Source organism: Mustela nigripes, chromosome 5 (genome assembly GCF_022355385.1).
Source record: "Mustela nigripes isolate SB6536 chromosome 5, MUSNIG.SB6536, whole genome shotgun sequence".
Lineage (NCBI taxonomy): Eukaryota > Metazoa > Chordata > Mammalia > Carnivora > Mustelidae > Mustela > Mustela nigripes.
Window position 1 is genome coordinate 91,303,365 of NC_081561.1, and position 24,198 is coordinate 91,327,562.

General features: G+C 34.0%; 1 protein-coding gene across 1 annotated transcript in view; it reads left to right on the forward strand.

Annotated features, from left to right (window-relative positions):
* PEX3 (peroxisomal biogenesis factor 3) overlaps positions 1 to 23,513 on the forward strand; it is a 33,702-nt gene extending 10,189 nt beyond the window's left edge. Inside the window, exons 3-12 of the mRNA XM_059400862.1 lie at positions 3,943 to 4,024; positions 8,391 to 8,434; positions 9,648 to 9,772; positions 10,096 to 10,162; positions 10,268 to 10,322; positions 10,869 to 11,037; positions 14,083 to 14,153; positions 16,633 to 16,755; positions 20,672 to 20,768; positions 23,303 to 23,513. Coding sequence (XP_059256845.1) covers positions 3,943 to 4,024; positions 8,391 to 8,434; positions 9,648 to 9,772; positions 10,096 to 10,162; positions 10,268 to 10,322; positions 10,869 to 11,037; positions 14,083 to 14,153; positions 16,633 to 16,755; positions 20,672 to 20,768; positions 23,303 to 23,386 — 917 coding nt within the window. The 3' untranslated portion in view covers positions 23,387 to 23,513. The remainder of the gene's footprint in view (positions 1 to 3,942; positions 4,025 to 8,390; positions 8,435 to 9,647; positions 9,773 to 10,095; positions 10,163 to 10,267; positions 10,323 to 10,868; positions 11,038 to 14,082; positions 14,154 to 16,632; positions 16,756 to 20,671; positions 20,769 to 23,302) is intronic.
* The last annotated feature ends 685 nt before the right edge of the window (positions 23,514 to 24,198 follow it).

Consider the following 24,198-nt stretch of genomic DNA (forward strand, 5'->3'; position numbering starts at 1 on the left):
AGCCGAAGGCAGAGGCTTAACCAACTGAGCCACCCAGGCAGCCCTCTTTATTTACTTTTGAAAGCAGAATTTTTTTCTGAGTTTAAAGGACTTTAAATTTAGTACAATAATAATACTTCATTCTATAAAGTGAATAGTGATCATCAATACTGCATGTAATGACAACTGAGATAAAACGCATTAGGAGGGCACATGATGTAATGAACACTAGGTGTTAATATGCAGTTGATGAATCACTGAACTCTACCTCTGAAACTAATGATACACTATATATTAATTAATTGAATTTAAATAAAATAAAATTTTTTTAAAAGCAGTGAGTTCCTAGGTTTTCCTTATAATATCCCTGTATCTTTGGGAAAATCTATATCTCAATTCTCTCTTCTATAAAATGATCATCATAAAACCCAGTTCATAAATGTTTTATAGAATGTGAAGAGATAATGCATGTAAAGTGCTTGGTGTGTAATAAATACTCAGTAAATGATAAATAAATAAATACTCAGTAAATGATAACTTTTAAAAGTTACATAATTTTGGGGTGCCTGAGTGGCTCAGTCAGTTAAGCATCTGACTTTTGATCTTGGATGAGGTCTTGATCTCAGGGTCATGAGTTCAAGCTCTGCGTTGGGCTCCATACTAGATGTGGAGCCTACTTAAAAGAAAAAAAAAGTTACATAATTCTTTAAATTGATATTCAGCATTCAATGAATTGATGCTATCAAGGACATGTTAATGACTTTTTAGAAAATAAGTACAGTGCATTTCTGGTTATTACTCAGATTTTCAGAAAATAGAAATAGGTAGTCTAGAATCTGCAAATCCATCTCAATTTGACATGGACTTTTGTGTCAGTTTGGGTTCCCTGGAAAACAGATGCTAAAATGGGATTAGATGTGCAAGAGATATATTGGGGGTGGGTGGGGAACACCTGCAAAGAACAAAGGGGAGGGAGCAGAAGGAGGCGAGGGAAGCTTTCAGACCATAGTGCAGGTCTCACGGGTGAATGGAAAGGAAGAAGGAAAGAAGATTAGATAAGAAGAGTTTCAGCCTATAGCACAGTTTCAAGAAAGTTTTGGCAGGCCAGTGGGGAGTCCTTAAGTCAAAGCTCTCTGGAATGGATCTCTTATTGGCTGGGGGTGGTGCAGACATGGTAATGGATCCAAGGGGGTCACAGCTGGGCTGCCAGCCAACCATGCTCCTAGCAGATTTGGTGGAATATTTCCATGACCATCACAACCCTCAGATGAATAAATGGCTGCAGATAGGTAATTAAAAATAAAATATTGTAGGAGCCAAATAGAAGTTCACTGGAACACTTTCCAAATTAGCTTTCCGGTATGCATTGATAATGGGGTTATAAATCATATGATTAAATTTCTATCCTTTTGAATAAGGTGCAATGGATATACTAGAAAAATTTAGTAGCTTTAGGTATATGTGACTAGTCTTTTTACCCAAAAAGTTGGCCCTTTTGAAACTTGAAACTTGAAAGTTTCAACTTGAAAGATACCATCTAATAAAATGTTTCTGTATTCTGCCTATGGCTTTATCTTCTTCAGGATTTTTACTGAATATTCAGGAGAGATATTTATTAAATTTATATATGACACAGTGCTAGGCTGAGATAAATGAATTGTTCTACATTAAAAGTCAGTTGTACAGATACACAATTATCTGAGCTTGCTTGCAAGCAGGATATATGAGTAAGGTTTGGGAGTTCTAGTTGAGCACAAACTGTTTATAAAGACTTTAATATGATTTCTAGAAGTACTAATTTAATCTTAGACCACAAAAATAAAATCTGATTCAGATCACAGGTAGTTGCATCATGCTCTGGAATCGTCAGAGTGCAGGTCCACTTCTGCCTCTCATATGTTAAGAAGATACAAACTGGAGGGGTGCCTGAGTGGCACAGTTGGTTAAATGCCCAACACTTGGTTTCAGCTCAGGTCATAACCTCAGCCTCATGAGATCCAGCCCCAGGCAGGGCTCAATGCTAAGTGCAGAATCCTCCTGAGATTCTCTCTCTCCCTCTGCCCCTCCTACTCATGCTTTCTCTTTCTCTCAAATAAATAAATCTTTTTAAAAAAGAAGAAGAAGAAGATACAAACTAGAATATGTCAGAAAAGGCCAAACAAGGATAATAATAAGGGCTGACACTGAGCATTCTCATGTGCAAATACTCTAAATGCTTTGTATGTCTCAGTTAAACCTTACAACAATTCTGTAAGATAGATCCAAAGTTCTCCTCAGTTTACAGAGAAAACAGAGGCACTGGGGGGTTAAATAACTTGCTCAGGGTCACACAGATTCAGTAGCTGGTGAGGGGTTGTCTTGTGATTTGTGGTTGGACTGGGGGTTATCATGGAGACCAGATGGCTAAAGGAAAACATGAATGCTGCATTCAACTAGGTACAGAAACATATTTGTTCCATGTTTTTTAAAAAATTGCCTGGAAGAAAAGAACTGACTTGTCTTCGGTTGAATAGGCTGAAGGGGAAAGTGAAAAGCTCTTATCTTTCAGAATTGTTGGAGAGACTCCTCTCAAATCATGTTGTTTTACTGCATAATCTTTGAATTAGTTCCTTACTAACTCCATTTTCTATATGTAGGTCTCTAAACTGTAATTTTTCTTGGTTGGCTAACATATCGCATTTGGGCTACCAAATACTTTTTTGGGTACCAAATACGCTGAAATAAGCTACCTTTACATTGGCTCTGAGCTGTGACTTTAGTAAATAATCTAAATGACTTAGGTGATTTAATCATATGGCTGGAGGAAATACACTGAAGCTCCTTGGTACAGCACTGAAATAGATGTCTAGAGTAGTCTAAAAGCTAAATGTTCTATAGAAAAAAATAATACGGGTTTTATAATTAGTATGTCTTACCTAGTCAAGAAATAAAAATCACACACTGAAGTTTTTCCCTTTTAGAATGTGGTATTTGTGATCTCGATATTTTTTCATTTTTTTATCATTACTTATTTAGTGTTAGAAACTCATTTTAAATTATTATATGTGCATTTCTCCAACTTTTCTTATACCATGCAGGATCCATAAATAAAGTAACTTCTATAAATTACATGCAGTCTTTTTTTTCATAGAGCACTATGTCTTAATGTTATTCTTGGGGAGTTATAGGCAATAACCTTTGGCAAAACCAAAGTACAACTCAGCAGTTCTTAATTCCCAGCCTGATGCACTTTTGTCTAGGTTTCAGTACATGCTTACTGCTTTGTAATATTTAATAAACTTTTCTAAAAATAGAAATAAAATATAAAACAAAGTATAAAGATAAGAATGTTGTTTTGATCATTTTATTATATCAGAAATAAATTCATTGTAAAAAAAAAATTGGGGGGCACCTGGGTGGCTCAGTGGGTTAAGCCTCTGCCTTCAGCTCAGGTCATGATCCCAGGGTCCTGGGATTGAGCCCCGCATTGGTCTCTCTGCTCAGCAGGGAGCTTGCTTACCCTGCTCTCTCTGCCTGCCTCTCTGCCTACTTGTGATCTCTGTCAAATAAAATAAATTTTTTTAAAAAAATTTAAAAAAAAATAAAATAAATAAAATAAAATCTTAAAAAAAAATTTGGAGAGTACAGAAAAGAGGAGAAAAAGAAATGATTATTATAACTCCATCATCCAGAGACCACCACTTTTCACATCTCAGAATAATTCTTCCCATTCTTTCTTGTATGTTTACATTGCTATAGTCATAGTATAGATATAATTCTATCACTTAATGTAAGCAGATAAATGATTTATTAGCATAAACTCAGTTTTCTTATTCCTAATAATAACTTGAAACTCTACCCCTGACATTCCCTCCCAACCCTTGCTAGTTGTTAGTCCAGTCATATGGCCTAAAACAACATGTGTTTCTCAGTGAAGGCAGTCATATAACTTGCGACCTTTATTATTTTCTGTTTGCATCACAGTGTTGTCCATGCTTCCGACACTGAGAGAGGCCTTGATGCAACAACTCAATTCTGAGAGCCTAACCGCTCTGCTAAAAAACAGGCAAGTTAACATCATTTTTTGTTTATACAGGTCACTTAAATTTATAGAATGAACTGAAATATTTTTCAAACATCTTTGTTTTCTTATTTTTCTAATGGATGCTTGTAATATACTCATTTGAAAAAGTACTTATTGACTCTGTCACTAAATTCGTTCTATTTTGTCTATGTATTTTTGCTCTACCTTGGTGCACAAAGGAGGCCAACAATATATATATTTAGGTCAACAATATTTGTGTGTATTCTGGTTTTCATATAAATAGATCTTTTATCACTTTGGCCTTATTCAGAAATGTAATTATTGAGTGCTTATAGAATGTGTTTCTGAACCAGATGTTGTGAAGCTAAGTCATGTTAAACATTGTGCTTCTTAAAGAGTTTACAGTATAATAGGTGAAACATGAACATTTTGAGAAAGGCATATGAATTTACATTTTATATTATTAACAAAATGAAGTGCAAATATAACATGAGTGTACAATAATAATAATTTACCTTACCATCACAGTTCTCTGAGCACAAAGCACTTTTTACACATAGGACTTTATATTTGGAGTACAGCATGTGTTGGGATTTTGTAATTTAGTGTGATGCTGTGTTCATTGAGGAGACTTCCAGAAGGAAATGGCAAGATGAAGGGAAATGAACAAGATGAAGGGAAAAGTTTTATTTTATTTTATTTTAATGAACAAGATGAAGGGAAATGTTTTCAGTAAGTAAATGTTAATCATTGTGACCTTACTGAAGTATTCACTTCCCTTGTAATTACCTTCCAATAGCCAGGGAGAAGGAAATACTCTTTCTAGAGGGTCTCTCTATGCTGAGCCCAGGACTAAACACCTTATGTACATGCTTCCATTTCATTTTCACAGTATCCTTGTGAGGCAGATATTATCATCATCTGTATTTTGCAGAGAGAAATTTACTACTCAGGTTAAATAACAAGCTAGAAAATTTCTTTAAAAGCATTTTCTCTATTCAGAGAATTCTTCCCAAAATAACAATGGATTTGTTTGCTTGGGATTTTTTAAATCTGATTAAAGTATAATGCTAGTCATACAAATTTTATCATTTGTAGAGGATGATGCATATTCACCACTTGATAGTTATAAAGTTTAGCTTATAAATTAGTTCTTATAATTATATACAAAAGAAACATGAAAACAGATTTCTCTTGGTCAAATGAATGCTTAATTACCACCTGTTGGTACATAAGTAGAAGATAAAGAAATATGTACATGGGGCACCTGAGTGGCTCAGTTGGTTGAGTATCCACTCAGGTGCCCCATGTACATATTTCTTTATCTTCTACTTATGTCAGGTCATGATCTGAAGGTGGTGAGATGAAACCCTGCATGGGGCTCCATGCTCAGCAGGGAGTTAGCTTCTCCCCTTCTTCCTCTCTCTTTGCCCCTCCCCTCACTCAGTCTGTCTCAAATAAATAAATCTTAGGGGAAAAGGAAAAATATATGTAAGAAGTACATGAAGTACAGAAATAGGTTTTAATTGCCTTAAGTTTTAGTCTTACTAGGAAACTAAGACAAATGAAATAAGTGAATAGTATTTATAAAAGCGACATAATAACAGACATAATAAAAATATAGTAGCATTCTTCCCTCTTGGTGACTGTTTCCTGCAAGGCCCTGTGTTGCCTATATTTTGGAGTATTTGAGATAATTAAGATCTCTTTCCCTTTAAGACTTTGTCACCCAAAGAATGGAGTATATGACAAATTATGATAATTCAAGATATATTGTGTTTAGTCTATGATAAAAAGTGAAAGCAAAATGTGGGCACAAAATGTAGGAAGCTAAAGAAGAAAGGGATTTATTTTGATGGATAACCCTGGACAGCTTTCAAAAAGAGGTGTCGTTCCTCTTTTCTTAGTACACAGAATTTCTTAAATTCCTGAGTTTATTATTCCTTATTTACTGTTTCCTTTTTTGAGTCTCTCAATGCTATTTTTTTCTTGCCTTTCTTTTGACATAAAATTACTGTTTGTAGTTTGGGATAAAAATATCCATTTGAAAAATATTTGCATAAAGAGGGGCTTGAGCTCTTACAAACGTGTTTAAATAAGGAAGGACCTTGCAGGATGTACACCATACGTCTTGAACCTGTGTCATCTAAGGAATGGGATAACTGAACTCTAGAGTCAGTTCAATGGCAAAGAAAGATAAGAAGCTAGTTATATGCCACAATTGTAATGGTAACTCAACTTTTCACTAAAATGTAAATTTATGTCTGAATATAATAATAAAGAATATGGGTTTGTAGTTTGTATATCTTTGTGGCTTTTTATTTCATTTTCCTTCTAATTTATTTTTATTGTATTTTACAAAAGTACTAGTCTGTGACAGATTGGAAATAAAAAAGAAAAAATTGGCCCTTTCATGTAGATGGTTTAAAAAGCACTGAACTCCATCTACGAGGTATATCCACACAGTGGAGCACTACACCATGGTTAAAAAAAAAAAATGGCTATTATCTGTGTATTCCTATGGAATGATCTCCAGGATATATTGTTATATATATACTTTAAAGCTAAAGAAAATGCGTATAGTATGCTACCATTTATCTAAGAGGGCAAATTGCATATATAAGGCAAAACAATAAGTTAAAGTAAAAATTTTTAATAGTCACCTATGAAGAAGGGAGAGAATAAAAGGGAATACGAACAGACTTACTTGAATATACTGTGCTGTGTAAATTTGACTTTGGAACCATGTAAATGTTTTACATATTTATAAAACTATATTTAGTGTTTACAAAACAATGTCTAGAAAGAGATGGTAAAATAAACCAACCTAAATGTGTAGTTGCTGTTAAAACCACAAAGATAGAAACTATACCAGGTACAAAATCCTTAAAACTCTTCAATATTGCTATTGCTGTTCTGAGACTGTTGTTCATAGAGGGAAGGATGAAGCAAATTAGTAGTTACATTGGTTTCATTGACTGCTAGTGTAGGCAAAAAGAAATAGATGTAAGATCAAGGAGATGAAGTTAAAAACCCCTGTAGTTTTAACACAGTTACTAGCTTAGTCTACCAAAAGGGCTTAGTAGCGATTAATATCCTTAATCAGAGATCGTAGTTACAGACTATCATTTTCTGCTACAAAGAAGCAGGACTCTTTTTTTTTTTTTTTTTTTTTTTTAAGATTTTATTTAGTTGTTTGTCAGAGAGAGAGCAGGAGCACAAGCAGGGGGAGTGGCCAGCAGAAGGAGAAGCAGGCTACCTGCTGCAGGACTCCATCCCAACCCTGGGATCTTGACCTGAACCAAAGGCAGACACTTAACTGATGAGCTACCCAGGAGTCCTGGAAGCAGGACTTGGAGAAAGGGTGATTTCAGGTCTGGGTGGCTCGGTTGGTTGAGTGTCCAACTCTTGATTTTTGACTCAGGTCATGTTCTCAGGGTCCCGAGATCTAGCTCCACAAAGGACTCCATGCTCAATAGGGTATCTGGTTGAGATTTCTTTTTCTCCCTGTCCCCCTGTCCCTTCCCTCTTCCCACTTATGCACTCTCTCTCTCTAAAATAAATAAATCTTTAAAAAAAAAAAAAAAGGTGAACCTAGAACAGCTTGTCAGTAAGCAAGGAAGCTATCAAAAACTAGTAGGGTAATGTCAGAAGGATTCAGGAACCAATCTGAAATAGCACCCACAATATTGGGTCAAAGACAGGCAATTTGAACACCAATAAGAATAATAAATACAGTGAGTCCAACATTAAATATATACTTATATATATTTAAATTCTTATGTTTATAATGATAATTTAAAACAAAAAATACTTTATTATTTACCTTTGAAGGATTACATGCTTCATTATTTGTGAAATGGTAAATGAGGGAAAGAAATAAACAATTTTCTTGATTTTCCTATATGATTTTATGGTATATATGAATATGCTCAGAAGGAGGATAAAAAGCAGAAGGATATATACCAATACACTAGTGAAAATGGTGGTGGGTTTTGTTTTTTGTTTTTGTTTTTTTTTAATTTTTATTTATTTATTTGAGAGAGAGCAAGCATAAGCAGAGGGAAGAGGCAGAAGTAGAGGAGAAGCAGACTCCTCTGAGCAGGGAGTCCAATGCTGGGCTCAATCCCAGGACCCTGAGATCACAGCCTGGGCTGAAGGAAGACACTTTGAGATACTCAGGTACCCTGTGAAAATGGTTGTTATCATTGGTTACTGAAATTACACTTGATTTTTTTTTTTGCTGTACTTACTATATTTTGTGGGCTTTGTTTCCTATAGTTCCTATAGTTATCCTGTAATAAAATAAAATTAATTATAAAGATAATAAAGTTCTAAGTTTTCTATTAGATTACCTGATTACTGTTCTTTATATTTTCTTCATTAGGCCTTCAAATAAGTTGGAAATATGGGAGGATCTAAAGATAATAAGTAAGTCTTCCTACTTTGTGTGACAGCACATCTTTAAAATACCTATAAAGAGAAGTTTTTATACTCACTCTTTTATGTGGATGACCCTTTTCTACCTCATAAAGTTGTCCACATTAAATAATTCTCATAAAGCAAGCTGATCAATATCTGGTCCTAGAAAGTATTCAGGAAATATTGGTGGTGGTGGTAGTATTACTGTTATTATTATGATATGTAAACCTGTCCTAGACCACATATGCCTACATTAGGTACTGATACCTATAATATTATGTCTTTTTTTTTTTTTTTTTTTTTTTTGAGAGAGAGAGGGAGAGAAAGAGTACATGAGGAGACCGGCAGAGTATATAGTGTATATAGAGTATACACACAGGTCTCAGTACTTTATACTACTAAGCATTCCTACATTTTCCCATCCATTCATATGATCCTTATCAACTAAATTATGCTTTAGCTTTGCCTATTTAAAAATAAATTAAACCTTTATAGTACTCTATTTCAGCCACCCCTTATATAATACTAAAGACTTCTACATTCTTCCCTCCCACTCATTCTTTGACACTCTAAAGCCCGACTCCTACTTCTGTGTCTCCACCCAAACATATCTCACAAACACCAATAGTAACTTCTGTATTACTAAATCTACTTCCTATCTATTCCTCATCTATTTCCTCCTTCCAGACCTCTTGGCAGCATTTAACACCTTTGCTTTCTCCTCTGTTTTGAACACTTTGTTCCAGGCTGCTGTGAAGCTAGTCTCTGGGTGTCCCCCATCTGTACCTTTCTCCAGCCCTTAGATGGTCTCAGCCTCCTTTACCTGCTGTTGCAAACTGGAGTTCTTCCATGCTCAGCCCTCTACTCTCAGCTCTCAGCTAGCTCCCTGAACAGCTCAGAGTTCTGAGGCTGCAAATCTCAGTGTTTCCCAGGTTTTTTTGTGTTCTCCTTTCTAACTAATAATATATAACTCTTTACTCAATATATTGATTATTGCTTTTATTAGTTATTTTTTCAATTAAGATATCATACCTAATTTACATTAAACAAGTTGTAAGGAGATAGACAATGACTATTTTGAATTGATATATTTTTGTACTTGAAACAATTGCAAATGTATTTCTTAAAGTCATCTTGTAAAAAAGAATAATCATAGGGACAGTTTGTGATTTTACTTGTTTGTTTTAATAATAGTACCAAATGGTTATCTTTCTCTGTGAAGGTTTCACAAGAAGTATCGTAGCAGTATACAGTACTTGTATGCTGGTGGTTCTTTTGCGAGTCCAGTTAAACATAATTGGTGGATATATTTACCTGGATAATGCAGCAGTTGGCAAAAATGGCACTGTAAGTTTCATAAACTTAACATATATAATCCCTTTTGTATTAAGATTTAACTGGATTTAACTGAATATTACTTACCCTGATAACTTCTATAAAATAAGTATCTTTATATATCATGTGATTATAAACTTCTAGCATGATTTTTCATATTTTGAAACTAGACTTTTTGTTAGGTTAAAGAATATTATTTTTTCTATCATTTCAGGTCCTGAAAAGTCTCAGCTCAAGTTATGCTTTATAGTAAACGTATATAGTATATATTTATAGTAAGTAAAGATTATTTACTATAGTATTAGATAATTTAGCCTTGTTTCTATTTTGTACAGACAGTTCTTGCTCCCCCAGATGTCCAACAGCAATATTTGTCAAGTATTCAACACCTCCTTGGAGATGGTGAGATTATTTGTGACTTGGAAACTAATTTTAATTTGTTCATATTTATTATTGAGGAACTTAAAGTGAACAAGGCTTTTATGTTTGTTTTTCCTTTAATAATAGGCCTGACAGAATTGATCACAGTCATTAAACAAGCTGTGCAGAAGATTTTAGGAAGGTAAGGCATTTTGCTTTGGCTTCTCTGACTTCCTGATTCTGGTGAATAAAAGAAAAATTAGAATTGTTCTAGTGAAGCTGGTGATTTGACAAATGGTAGTTTGTAAAATTCTTTGTAACGTTATATAGACACAGCCCTGAGATACTGCATTGTGAATCCATTTTCTGCATTAGTGCCAACCTTTTGATACTAAGGCAACAGGTTTAATGTTTGTTTATTGATTGACTTCCAAACAAACCAGAAATATTTGGGTCATAACATAAAATACCTACTTTAAAATCTGCCTCTGAGCCTTTTATCTTCCATTTATACTGGTACTTTCTATAATTACAGTGGAAATTTTCTTGTGAAATCTACAGCAAGACTTGATGTGGCTCTGTAATAAAGACACTTAACTTATGACTGATTTCTTAATCTACTCTAGTGATTTCAGTCAGCAGTTTCAGGTTTGACTGGATCTCAGAGAGCAATCTGTTAAAAAAAGAGTGTGTATAGGATGTGTTGTATAGTTTCAATTTATCCCAATTCCCTTTTCTCTGTTTCTAGCGTTTCTCTTAAACATTCTTTGTCTCTTTTGGACTTGGAACAAAAACTAAAAGAAATCAGAAATCTAGTTGAACAGCATAAATCTTCTTCTTGGATTAATAAAGATGGATCCAAATCTTTATTATGCCATTATATGATGCCAGATGAAGAAACTCCATTAGCAGTTCAGGTGATTAATTCATAACCATTTAACCAAACCAGTTATTCTATATTTTAAAAAATTTTTTACTATCTCTTGAAATTAGGTTTCTGAGGTTCTTGAAAGACTCGTGATTAAAAGGCCTGTATTCCAGGGCACCTGGGTGGCTCAGTCGTTAAGCATCTGCCTTCTGCTCAGGTCATGATCTCAGGGTCCTGGGATCGAGCCCCGCAGTGAGCCCCGCATCGGGCACCCTGCTCAGCTAGAAGCCTGCTTCTCCCTCTCCCACTTCACCTGCTTGTATTCCCTCTCTTGCTGTCTCTCTCTCTCTCTCAAATAAATAAATAAAATTATTATTTTTTTTTTTTTGCTGGTGCCATTGTTTTTTTTTTTAATTTTTTTATTTTTTATAAACATATATTTTTATCCCCAGGGGTACAGGTCTGTGAATCTCCAGGTTTATACACTTCACAGAATAAATAAAATTTTTAAAGAAAAATTAAATAAAAGGCCTGTATTCCAATAACTTAAATAAAACCTCATTAATTTACAAAACAAACAGCAATTATGACTGATTTCTAATTAGAAACATAATTTTAGATTTCAGCAAATTTTTATTGAGTATTAGTTATGCGAAAGACACTGTGATATATGAGTCATATAAAAAATGAATAAAACCTTTTCATTATATTTGGAGGAACTCATGAGAAAAGTTCATGTGGCTAAACTATATTATATGAGACCAAATAGCAGAAGATAGAGCTGATAGCTGGGACAAGATCATGATCAAGATCTTCAATTTATAGACCAATGAACTTCAATTTATAGACCAATACCACAATTACACAATCTGCTTTTTAAATAAATCAATGAAGGCAATATCAAAATGGACTAAAGGAAATTTTAGTCATCCACTTGAGAAACAAATAAAGCCTGATCTAACAGTTATCAACTATGGTATTGCTCCATACAGGTGTGTTCTGGGCAGTTGTGATTTATTCATTGATTAAGAATAAGAAAAATATTGGAGCACCTGTCTGGCTCAGTCAGTGGAACATGCAGCTCTTGATCTCAGGTCATGAGGTTGAGCCCCATCTTGGGTGTAGAGATAAAGTTACAATTAAAAAAAAGAAGAAAAATGTCAAAGATTGCAGGTTATATATCTCATTTTAAAATATTGGGGTTTTTTCCTATGTAAGCAGGTTATACCATTCTTTACAGTTAAGAATATCTCACTTGACAACTGGAGAAACCTTAAACCCAAGAGGCTTCTAAGCTATACCTTGTCCTAGAGGCCCCATTAGAACAAAGACTACCATGGTTTTCAATGCCAGCTGTTTTTCCACCCCCAAAGATAGTCCTGTTTGGGTGTCCAGAGACCTTGCCTTCATGACTAGGCCAAAGAAAGGGTTGCAGCCATTTAGGGGAACCCCATGACCTATAGGATGGAGGCTAAACTGAATAAGCAAATAGATGAAACAGAATTAATGAAAGAAAAAGGAGAAAACTTATAAATTCTTCTCAAGAAGATGCAATATTAAAAAAAAAAACTCTGGAATGATAAAACGGTTTCCAAATTTTAAAATTCAACAGTGGATCACTTCTAGGCCTTTTGGCTAAGATCAAGTGTAAAATTCAACAGTGGAACTAAAAAAGAAGAACAGGTGAAGAAAGGAATGACAGACCCAATCTTACCTGTACTGAGTTAAACCCTGAAACTTTAGACTGAAAGGACACACACAGCCCCAGACGAGACTAGACATGATGAAAAAAGACATGGAGATTTTGATAAAGTGTCTTACCAATTAAAGAAAAAGAAAAAATCCCAGGCCTCTGGAACCTCAAAGTACTCTTTTTTTCTTTGTAAATGTATTCTAGAAATGTGCTTGAGAGAGGCCAAATAAACAAGGATCTTACAAAGTATAATTTTACTTTGACTCATTTTTTTAGTATAGTTGACACACAATGTTACGTTAGTTTCATAGGTACAAATCGTGATCCCAGCCCCACATCGGATTCTCTGCTCAGCAGGAAGCCTGCTTCCTCCTCTCTCTCTCTCTCTGCCTACCTCTCTGCATACTTGTGATCTCTGTCAAATAAATAAAAATCTTTAAAAAAAAAATAGTGATCCCATAAACCTATACATTATGCTGTACCACAAGTATAATTTCTATCTGTCCCCATACACCTCTGTTATAATATTGATTATATTCCTGATGGTGTGCTTTTTATTCTCATGACTTACTTATTCCATGACTAGAAGCCTTTATCTCCCACTCCCTTCACCCGTTTTGCCCAGCCCCTCACAACCCTCCCCTCTGCAACCATCAGTTTGTTCTCTATATTTGTAGGTCATATTCTGCTGCTTGTTTCATTCATTTCTTTGTGTTCACATATGAGTGATACCATATTGTATTTTTTTTCTTACTTCACTTAGCACAATACCCTCTATGTCCATCTATGTTGTCTTAAACGGTATCTTCTCATCCTTTTTTATGGCTGTGTAATATTCCCACACAAGTATGTGTGTGTGTGTGTGTGTGTGTGTGTGTGTGTATTGTATGAGCCAGTAAATCTACTATTGAGTATTTACTCAAAGAAAACAAAAACACTTGGGCGCCTGGGTGGCTCAGTGGGTTAAGCCGCTGCCTTCGGCTCAGGTCATGATCTCAGGGTCCTGGGATCGAGTCCCACATCGGACTCTCTGCTCAGCAGGGAGCCTGTTTCCTCCTCTCTCTCTCTCTCTCTGCCTACTTGTGATCTCTCTCTGTCAAATAAATAAATAAAATCTTTAAAAAAACAAAAAAAACAAAAACACTAATTTTATATATGCACTCCTATGTTTATTGCAACATTATTTGCAATAACTAAGATTCTGACTCGTGCTTTAAATAGTACTCACCTATACATAAGAACTTTTACAGTTTTCTTGAGTTTAAAAAACTCATTTCTTGATTTTTAATAAAACATAGACTTGTAGATTTCCTGAACTCTTGGGGTTTTTAATATGATTAGTTTTGTCATAACTTTGTGCTAATATTTGAAACCCTAAAGTATAGCATTTTAATTTCACAGGCCTGCGGGCTTTCTCCTAGAGATGTTACCACTATTAAACTACTCAATGAAACTAGAGACATGTTGGAAAGGTACGTATACTGCATGTAACAGAAAATGTGTTTCTGTTTAGAATGTACTTATGACTGTTTTTAGCTTTTCTTAAACGACATATGCAATGTAGTATCTTGTTAAAATTACATTTTGAATCTATTCCCTGTCTTCAGGTAGCATTTCCTATCTAATGTTTCTTTTATTAAGGTGATGAGAGAAACAGATTTTTATCAAGATGTCCATGCCTTCCTCAAGCTACTTCCTTAGCCTAGAGATTCTGAAATACTAGTTGAGGGACTCGAAGATAGTAAGCATTTATATTTTGAGAAAAGCTCTCAGGGGTGATTCTGATATACTCAGTGTATTAGTAAATGTTTAACAACTAGCTCTTTAAAACAAACAAACAAACCAGAAACTGAAATTGTTGCGGCAGCAGTTCTGACTACCAACTTGAAATCACTTGATACTGACTTGAGGAGTTGGGGAGAAGTGCACTTTCAAGCCAGAGACAGCCAGCTCCAGGTAGTCCTCATATATACCACACGCACACATATGCAATGTGTGTACACTCCCCCCCTACACACACACACACACACACACACACTCAAGTTTTGAGAATACTCCCCCTAATCCTCTAATCCTCTCAGGATAGACTATAATGTCCCTAAAACTTTGAGAGATAAAAATTTCACATCTTCCCCAAATTGACTATTACTGTTTTAAGTCACCCAGAAGACAACCAGAGTGTTAAAAATGGAGAAAGCATCAGACTATGCAGTGGAAGACTGGAAGACCTAGATTCAGTTTTGGCTTTCCTGTTCATCAGCTGTTCAGCATTGGCTGAGCCACTTAAACTCTTTGAGGTGATTTTATCATTGTAGAATCTGAGTAGTAGTACCAGTCTTAAGTGGTTAGTATATCAAAGTTTCTTTTATCCTCAAGATAATTTAGAACCATTTTCTCTAGTTTTATTTTCAGAGGAATTATAGTCTCCACTTATATTTTCTTGATCATGACAAAAATCAGCAAATTTGAAGTTTAACTCAGCTACTGAATCTACTGTATGATTCATCAAGTTCTAGTCTCTTGATTTTCTACAATAGCCATTTCCACATATTTTCTTATTCCAGTTTCCACCAAATCACTCGACAGAATTCTTCTAGAAAAGGTCATCATTGATCTCTTGCCAAATCCAGCCAAAAATGTTCGTCTTACTTGGCCATTCTCTGATAATTAACGCTGTTGATCAAGCCTTTCTTAAAATTCTATTCTCAAGTGGCTTCCATGACCGTAATCTCCTAATTTCTCTCCACGTTCTCAGATTATTTCTTCTTAGTTTCCTCTTTATCCTTCTTTCTTACAAACATTAGTTTTCTAAGGTATTTGTTCTTATTTCATCCTCAGCTGTCCCAAGTAATTTCATATTCCCCCATTGCTTTAACAACTATCTGTATGCTAATAATTCCCAAATGTATAGCCCCTTGCCCAACACTCCCATGCACTTGAGATTTCTAGATGTCAAAAATCAAATTAATCTGTTCAACTAGGTATTTCTAACTTTATAACACATATATATTATTCTTTATATCAAAGAGGTTTTAGGGCTCATGGGTAGCTCAGTAAGTTAAGCATCCAACTCTTGATCTTGACTCTTTAGCTGTCCTGTTTGGATAGACGATCTCAAGGTTGTAAATTCAGTCCCCAGACTGGGCTCCAAGCTGGGCATGGAACATACTTAAAAAAAAAAAAAAAAAAAAAAAAAAGAGGTTTTGTGAGATACTTACATAATGTAACAAAAGAGCTTGAACTTTAAGATCAAAAAAGCCTGGGTTCAAATTCTAGCTCTCCCATTTACTAATTACATACCTTTGGATAAATTTCCTCATCTCTTAAGTATCCATTTTCTCATCTGTACATGATAATAAAATTTTCTGTCTCACTGGGATGTCATGACACAGTATGTAAAGCAAACCAATATCTGTGACTATAAGATGATTCCTCTGCAAGAATTTCCTAAAGAGGGGTGCCTGGGTGGCTCAGTCAGTTAAGCATCTACCTTCAGCTCTGGTCCTGCTCTCAGGGTCCTGGGATCAAGCCTCTTGACATTAGACTCTCTGCTGAGTGGGGAGTCTGCTTATCCTTCTCCCTCTGCCTACCCTTCCCCCTGCTCATGTTCTCTCTTTTCCTGTCAAATAAATAAAATCTTTTTTAAAACAATGTTCTTTGGAGAGAAGTAATACTGTTTTTGATATTTTTGAAAACTCATTGTACAAAATGCTGGATGATATTAAAAAAAAACTCAAAAAATCACTGTGTTGTGCTAAATAATAAGCTCACTTTTTATGCTTCATTGTTAAAGATTAGTTCCTTGATATAATCTTACAGTGTTTTAGGCTATAAAAAGTAGTTTGTAAGTAGAAATATTGGTGGCTGTCAAATATAACAACATAGTTACTGAATTTATTTCCTTTTCCATTGAGAATCTAAAAAGCAATTTATCCTTCTTATTTTGTATAGTCCAGATTTTAGTACAGTTTTGAATACGTGTTTAAACCGAGGTTTTAGCAGACTGCTAGACAATATGGCTGAGTTCTTTCGACCTACTGAACAGGACCTTCAACATAGCAACTCCATGAGTAGGTAAGATGACAAAAAATGTTATGTGTCTAATGAATACTCTAATAAAAGAGTGCTTTGGATGTGGTTTTTTTGTTCCAAATTTGGTTGATCATTTGTCAACAAATTAAACTCCCTTAAACCAATGACTCTGTAGAAGCCCCTTGTGGATTCAATATTAAAAATTTCATTTCTTCCCCAAATTTTGCCACTATATGGAAATAAATAGTGAAACTACCCTTCTGTAAGCCAACTTCCAGTTCCAGTTCCAGTTTGTGAGTTTGGGTTTTTTTTTTAACTCTTTAGAATATAAAACTGAAAATGTATTTAATTACTATAAACCATAATTGGCCCACATAATTCAATAGTTTGGACATTAAAATAACCAAGCAGTCTTGTTATAAATTCCCATTTGATGAATTATTTCTTACTTATACAACTACATAATATATTCATTTTTAGCTCTTCTTGTAGGATTGGGAGTATTTAGTTAGTGCAATTGTTAGTAATTTTAATCACAATTATTTCTAAGTCATATAGTCATATGATTTTATTACATTCTTATTTTGGCATGAATATTTTGGGTGTTCTAGCAGAATTTATACTCTTTAATAACCTATTTTGTAGATTTTTATGTTAGACTCAGAAAACAATAAGTACTAAACCAATGTTAACTGACTATAAACTAGTCCATTAAAATGAAAAGAAACAGTAAGTGATATGCAGTATGTATGTGTAATGTCCAATTTAATTCGTAAATATATAGGGTAAGAAATTATTTACTCAGTTCTCTGGAACCCTTCTTTATTATATAAAAAAGAATAATTCGCAATTAACATTGAGGATTTGGAATACTTAGAGCAATAACATTTATTTTCTTTAACAATTTAAATATCACCCTAAATTGTTTTTAGATTTAAGTTATACAAAAATAAATTTCAGCCCCTGTATACTCCCTAAATCAGGTTGTTCCAATTAATAAAACTTCACTGTAATCTCTGCCTAGCAAGGTGTTAGTTATTTCCTGAGTAGGGATAAAGAATTATAATCGTTGTTTTAATACAAATACTTGACCTGATACCCTAAAGAATTACAAAAATTTTGTTATAACCACATCAGCCAGTAGTTTAAACTCCTACAGTTTTCCATATTTTACTTTCCCATACAACCTACATTTTTCACCTCAAATCATGTTTCCTCAGTTATATTTTAACGCATCTCTCAAAGTCAGAGATTATCTAATGCCCTTGCATATTTCCTTACACACACTAGGTATTCAGTAGATATCTGTCTTAAGTTTTTTCTCTTCTGTATCAGTACTCAACTTAATACTCCATAATTCAATACTAGAAATATTTCCATTATGCCTTATGTTATTCCTTTTATTTAAAATGTAGTGAAAGTTCTAGCCATCACTGTAAGTCAAGAAAATAGATTTTCAGTTATTGTCAAAGAGACAAAATAGTCTAGAACCTTTAAGAAAATCAACTGAAAAGTGATGCTAACTAATACAAGATCAAATTGTGTGTGTGTGTGTGTCTGTGTATTAATATGTATATATTCCCATAATACTATATACATTTAACATATGCACGTAATATATAATATTCAAAAAATTATTGAAAAAGTAAGCAACAAATATACTTTCCTTATAAAACATATAAGGTGAAATTATTAGAATAATATGTTATTCATAATAGATAAACCAATAGAATAGTATGTAAAATCCAGAAACAGGTTCTAAAATATACAGGAAATTAGTATATGATGAGGTGAGGAAGAGATGTATTATTTAGTAAACAGTAAGACAGTTAGTCATTTTACAATGACTAATGTAAAATAATAATAAATTTAGACCCTTTTGTACCATACACATAGCCAAAAAAGCCAGGAGGTTTAAACAATAAAAAAAAAATAAACAGGTGAATAGGAAAAGGGGAATTGTGAGATCAAGTTGGAGAACTGAGCACATACAGATTATGGTTGTCATCTTGAGAGTCCTGGGGAAACCAAAAGGGAAGTGGCAGGAGAGTTACATGATGAAATTTACATTGTAGGATCATTTGGATTGCTCTGTGGAGAAGGAAGTAGGAAAGGAGAATCGGGGTGGGATATAGCAGTGGATGAATGAAGACTTCTATTAACTTCTATTAATTGATTCAGCAAGTACATATTGAGCACATACTGTGCGTCAGGCCCTTTACTAAGTACTGGGATAATACAGTGAGTAAAATAGACATGTATGATAGTGGTGTCTTCAGTTTCTATTGAAGAAAAATTAATGTACAAAGAGAGACATCAAGCAGGTAAAGACATGACAGATTTTGGAAAATGCTATCATAAAGGACAATAATGTGTAATTTTCACAGGAACACATAAATCTCTACACTGCTTTTTCTTTTTATACATTGCCTCAAATCTCAGCATAGCATACTGGTTAGACAACATAGCTTCAGCATTTTCATGATGTTTAAAAGGAAATTTCTAATGTAGCCTCAGGTATAAATATATGAAATGTTTCATTTAATGTAATAAAGCTACATCTGTAACCCACACGCAAAAATTATTTCATCATTGCTTACAAATTGTTTCATCATTTAACAGTCACTGTGTCATCCGTAATCACACATTCATTTATTCACCAAAAAAATGATTGTTAAGCACTTACAAGTTAGAAGGTCACTGCTATAGTCCAGACAAGAGAAACTGCTTAGCCTGGATTAGGTTTGGCCATAGGGAGAGGTAGACCCACTTAGGTAATATTTAGGATTGTGGAGGGATTTGATATAGTCAGGATAGAGAAGTGCCTAAGTCTCCTCTTACATAGCCAGATAGATAATGGTGTAGTTCACTGGAGTAGGGAGGAGAAACATTCAACATTGCTGGTAATTGAGAGAAACACAGACTAAAACTGTAAGATACTGTTTTGATCTATCAGACATATCAAGACTTCTTTATCAAGATTTTTTTAAAAACTCATGGTTGATGTAGAAAGAGGCATAATGGAGCAGGTTTTCTCACACTGCTGCAGCAGTGGACATCTTTCAATATACATTATAAACCTTAAAAATATTCATACACTTGAGGCGTCTGGGTGGCTCAGTCAGTTAAACGTCCAACTCTTGATTTGGGCTCAGGTAGTGATCTCAGGATCCTGAGACCAAGCTCTACCTCATGCTTTGCCCTCAGTGGGAGGCTGCTTGAACTCTCTCTTTCTCCTTCTGTCTCTCCCCCAATTTCTGCTCTCTCTCAAACAAATAAATAATCATATCCTTTGACCCAGTAATTCTGTGTTAATACAAGAAACTATTTAAGGAAAATGAGGCAAAAACTTAAACACCCAACTCCAAGGAGCTAGATCTAAATTGTCACAGCTAGAGGATGAATTAGCTTTATAATTATTAAAAACTAGATAAAAGGGGCGCCTGGGTGGCTCAGTGGGTGAAGCTGCTGCCTTCGGCTCAGGTCATGATCTCAGGGTCCTGGGATCGAGTCCCGCGTCAGGTTCTCTGCTCAGCGGGGAGCCTGCTTCCCTCTCTCTCTCTCTGCCTGCCTTTCCATCTACTTGTGATTTCTCTCTGTCAAATAAATAAATAAAATCTTTAAAAAAAAAAAAAAAACTAGATAAAAACTTTAGAAGAACTTTTAGTGAGATGGAAAAATGTTCATGACATAACAAAAATACAAAACAATATTGCTGGGGAGGTTATAGTCTTATGTTTAAAAAACACAAAAAAGCATAGATATGTATAAAAATTACTGGAAGAAACTAACCATGATGTCAGTTACAGTTATTTCTGGGGGTAGAATTATGTGTGATTTTTATTTTCTTAATACGTTTTTGTGAGTATTCTTCAGTGACTGTATTGCACTATAATTAAAATGTTAAGTTCCCATAAGAAAATTTCAGAAAATAATTATTACTATGATGATTTTTCAGTCTTTCCAGTGTCAGCTTGCCACTAGCTAAAATAATTCCAATAGTAAATGGACAGATCCATTCAGTTTGCAGTGAAACACCTAGTCATTTTGTTCAGGTAAGAAGAAAGTTTGGGGGTATTGTTAAAAAAAATTGTATCTTTGGTTGTGGTTATATTTGTCTGAAATAAAATTACATTTCTCTCCTGTGATATTTATGTTCAAAGAAACCAAAAACTTAAAATCACACGTAGAGTGTGGTAGAATGCCCCATGAGAGCAATAGGGTATCATGACAAATTTATGAGGTTGGGAATACCTTTCTCCATGTTAGGTCCAACAGCAATTAGCCTGCATTTTTAGTCTACATACATTCTGGTGGTCAGTTGAACTTACTATGTTAATATTTTGCCTTAAACTATTGGTGATAAGATTGAGCTGTGAGATCAGTAATCCAGTTCCACAAATTTTGAGGAAAACTAAAAAAACTTTTGTGGAGAAGTAAAGCATTCTAAATTTAATAAATATGACTGTTAATAGTGTACCAATAATCTCATGAAAATCGGCATAAGACAGTACTGTGTCCTTTCTTAGAAACTCCATAACTCCACCCTTCCCAAAAAGCATTTTGGAATGCATTAAGACTACTATTATTGAAATAGTAACTCTGAATCTATGTAGTTTTTTGTTGGGTTTTTGTTTTTGTTTTTGTTTTTCTGAGTCACTTGCAAACTTGGATTAGAATACTTGGTTTAAAAGACTAAAACTTGTATTAGAAGTAAAAACTTGTTTGCAGGGTGCCTGGGTAGCTCAGTCAGTTAAGCCTCCAACTCATGATCTCAGCTCAGGTCATGAGTTCAAGTCCCATGCTGGGCTCCACATGAGGTGTGGAACTACTTAAAAGGAAAAAAAAAGTAAAACTTGTTTGTAATACACCTCAATTCCAAACTACTGCAATAATGGACAGTGAGGAGACGCTAAGGCTGAAGTGTCAGGGTGGCAACTTCTCAGTAACCTGTGTCTCAGACAAGTCAGACTATATTCCTTGTACTATCCACTTGGGAATGTGAAAAGCACTGAGACCACAGATTGTGTTTCTTCCTTTTTGTGTATAGTTTCATCAGTTTGTCCTTCACATGCTTATTTTCCCTCACTGTTCTCTTCAGTCTTTTGTGTCATCTTTCTCAGCCGTGACGGTTAGATGTTCAGACTGCAGAAGGATGAGTGAAGGAGACTGATCTCCTTTCACTTGAAGTTTAATTTCAGCTCAATTTTTTTAATCAAAAACTTAGTTTAAATTTTTAGTATCAGTGAGAGGAAAAAGGTTGTAACTTCTGGAATTTAAACCTTCACTTTACCTTTCTCCACTTTCATAAAAGTCTCTAGTTTCGTCAGTAGGCTGTTGGTCTTAGTAACGACTGATAAATACAACCAGGCATACATAATATACCACTACCAGCTTCAATCCTTAAGTAATTCATACACTACATTAATTAAAATCTGAATAATTTATAATGAAAACAAAAGATTTCAACCTAATAAAAACACCGTTGATATTGTTTAAAGTTTTTGAGTGTGACTGAAGGTAGATTAAACTAATATACTACACTATTGCTTGACAAGACTCCCACCTGTTCTTTTAACCATAATTTCTATGAGTTAAAATGCCACATTGCCTTCAGAGAATTGAATCATGAATTTATTGAGATCAAGACTTGTGTACAGATCACTTGGGTTTTCTGATGCTTAAGAGAGAACACAAAGGACCGTTTTACTTACTATTTCTCTGATGTTCACCAGGTCACTCCCATGCTTCTTTGTCATGGATCTTTTCACAATCTGGTGAAGCCTACAGGCCCCTTCTCTGAAAAATATCTATAAATGTGTATTACAAAATACATGGGTTTTAAAGAAAACCAATTATAAACAGTTTTCAAGATGCTTTTTAAAATCAAATTTATGAAGAAGTATTGCTTTTTTGTTCATGCATTAAATAACAAGCTATAACAGCAGTTCATCCAACTGCCACAACTATCGTACATGAAAATGTCTGATTTCTATTGAAGACAAAGTCATAGGCCATGCTAATACTATCATAGTTGGTTGGCAGTTTCATAACTGAAAGATACTAGGTTTTAGTTAAAGGTTAATGAAAATAAAAATGTAATTTTTTCTTATTCTTACATTTTCAAATTTCTTAAGAATCCTTCTAAAGTGTCTATGTGCAGTTTATGTACATATATGCAATAATATATGACATACTACATGTATTCTATGTTAGATCTTCTAAAAAAATAAATACTCTTCTAAAAAAGTAATATATCTCACATCCATGTTACATCAGCTTCTAGCAAAAGTACCTTTAGATTTGTATCTAGCCCTTGGCACACATAAAATTCCATTAGTAGACTGTTTGGGGTCATCTTCTCAAAGTCACACTTGAGTACTTATCATACCATCATTCACATAAGAACCTAAACAATAAGTATCTCATAGATTTTATTATAAGAAAAAGTATTCCCTTCTTTAAATGATTTTCTTTTTGGCCTTAGTGCCATAAAACTTAGAGCTAAATTTATTGCTCAAATTGCAGATATGGATTCAAATGATCTATACTTCTTAAAAATTGTAATGTTTTACTCTTATTTTGCTAGGATCTATTGATGATGGAGCAAGTGAAAGATTTTGCTGCTAATGTGTATGAAGCTTTTAGTACTCCCCAGCAACTGGAGAAGTGATTTCTTTTGCTTCCAGAAAAACTACAATGGAATTCATTTACTTTTAAAAATACACTGAATAAATCAACTACATATAGGGTAATGATTTGTTACCAAAATGCCTAATAAAAATATATTCTTAATCAAAGTCTTCATTTCATAATAAAATAGTTTTATTTGGCATCTTAATATATTTTTTTAAAGTCAGGTCACCAACAGACTAGTTTTTGTGGGTATATCTGAGTGTACACAGTGCAAATATTTGTTACACCGTGGCTATTAATTCCAAACTAAAAACTAGTGTAGATACTTTTTTACTATTATATGAAATGTAATATACATTGACATTAATACTGAGAAAAAAATATGTTTGAGAATTAAGTGTGAAGTTTGGAAAAAAATGTACTTCTTAACTAATCATAAAGTTCAGTGGACTGAAGTATAGATGAGGGAATCAGACTTTTCTTCAGTTACTCTTCAAAGGTATAAATTATTTATTGTTAATAAACCTGATGAAGGACTTTTCTTTTTATGGAAATCAGTGAATTTAACAACCGTGATCAGTAATTTTTTTTTTTTTTTTTTTTTTACTATTGTTAACAATTCCTAGAAAATTAGGTATTGATTTAGAGGCTAAAATTGTGCTGATGCTCTTTACTCAACAGCTATTATTAGCTACATAGTTTCATTCATTTTTATGTAAATAATTTTAATAACTTTGTATTGATTTTGAGACAGTAAATATCTTATTCCAATAAAATATTTTAGTAAAATGTGGTTTTGTTGAGTTAATACCTTAGAGCCATTAATTTTATTTGTCCCGTAGCATTTTT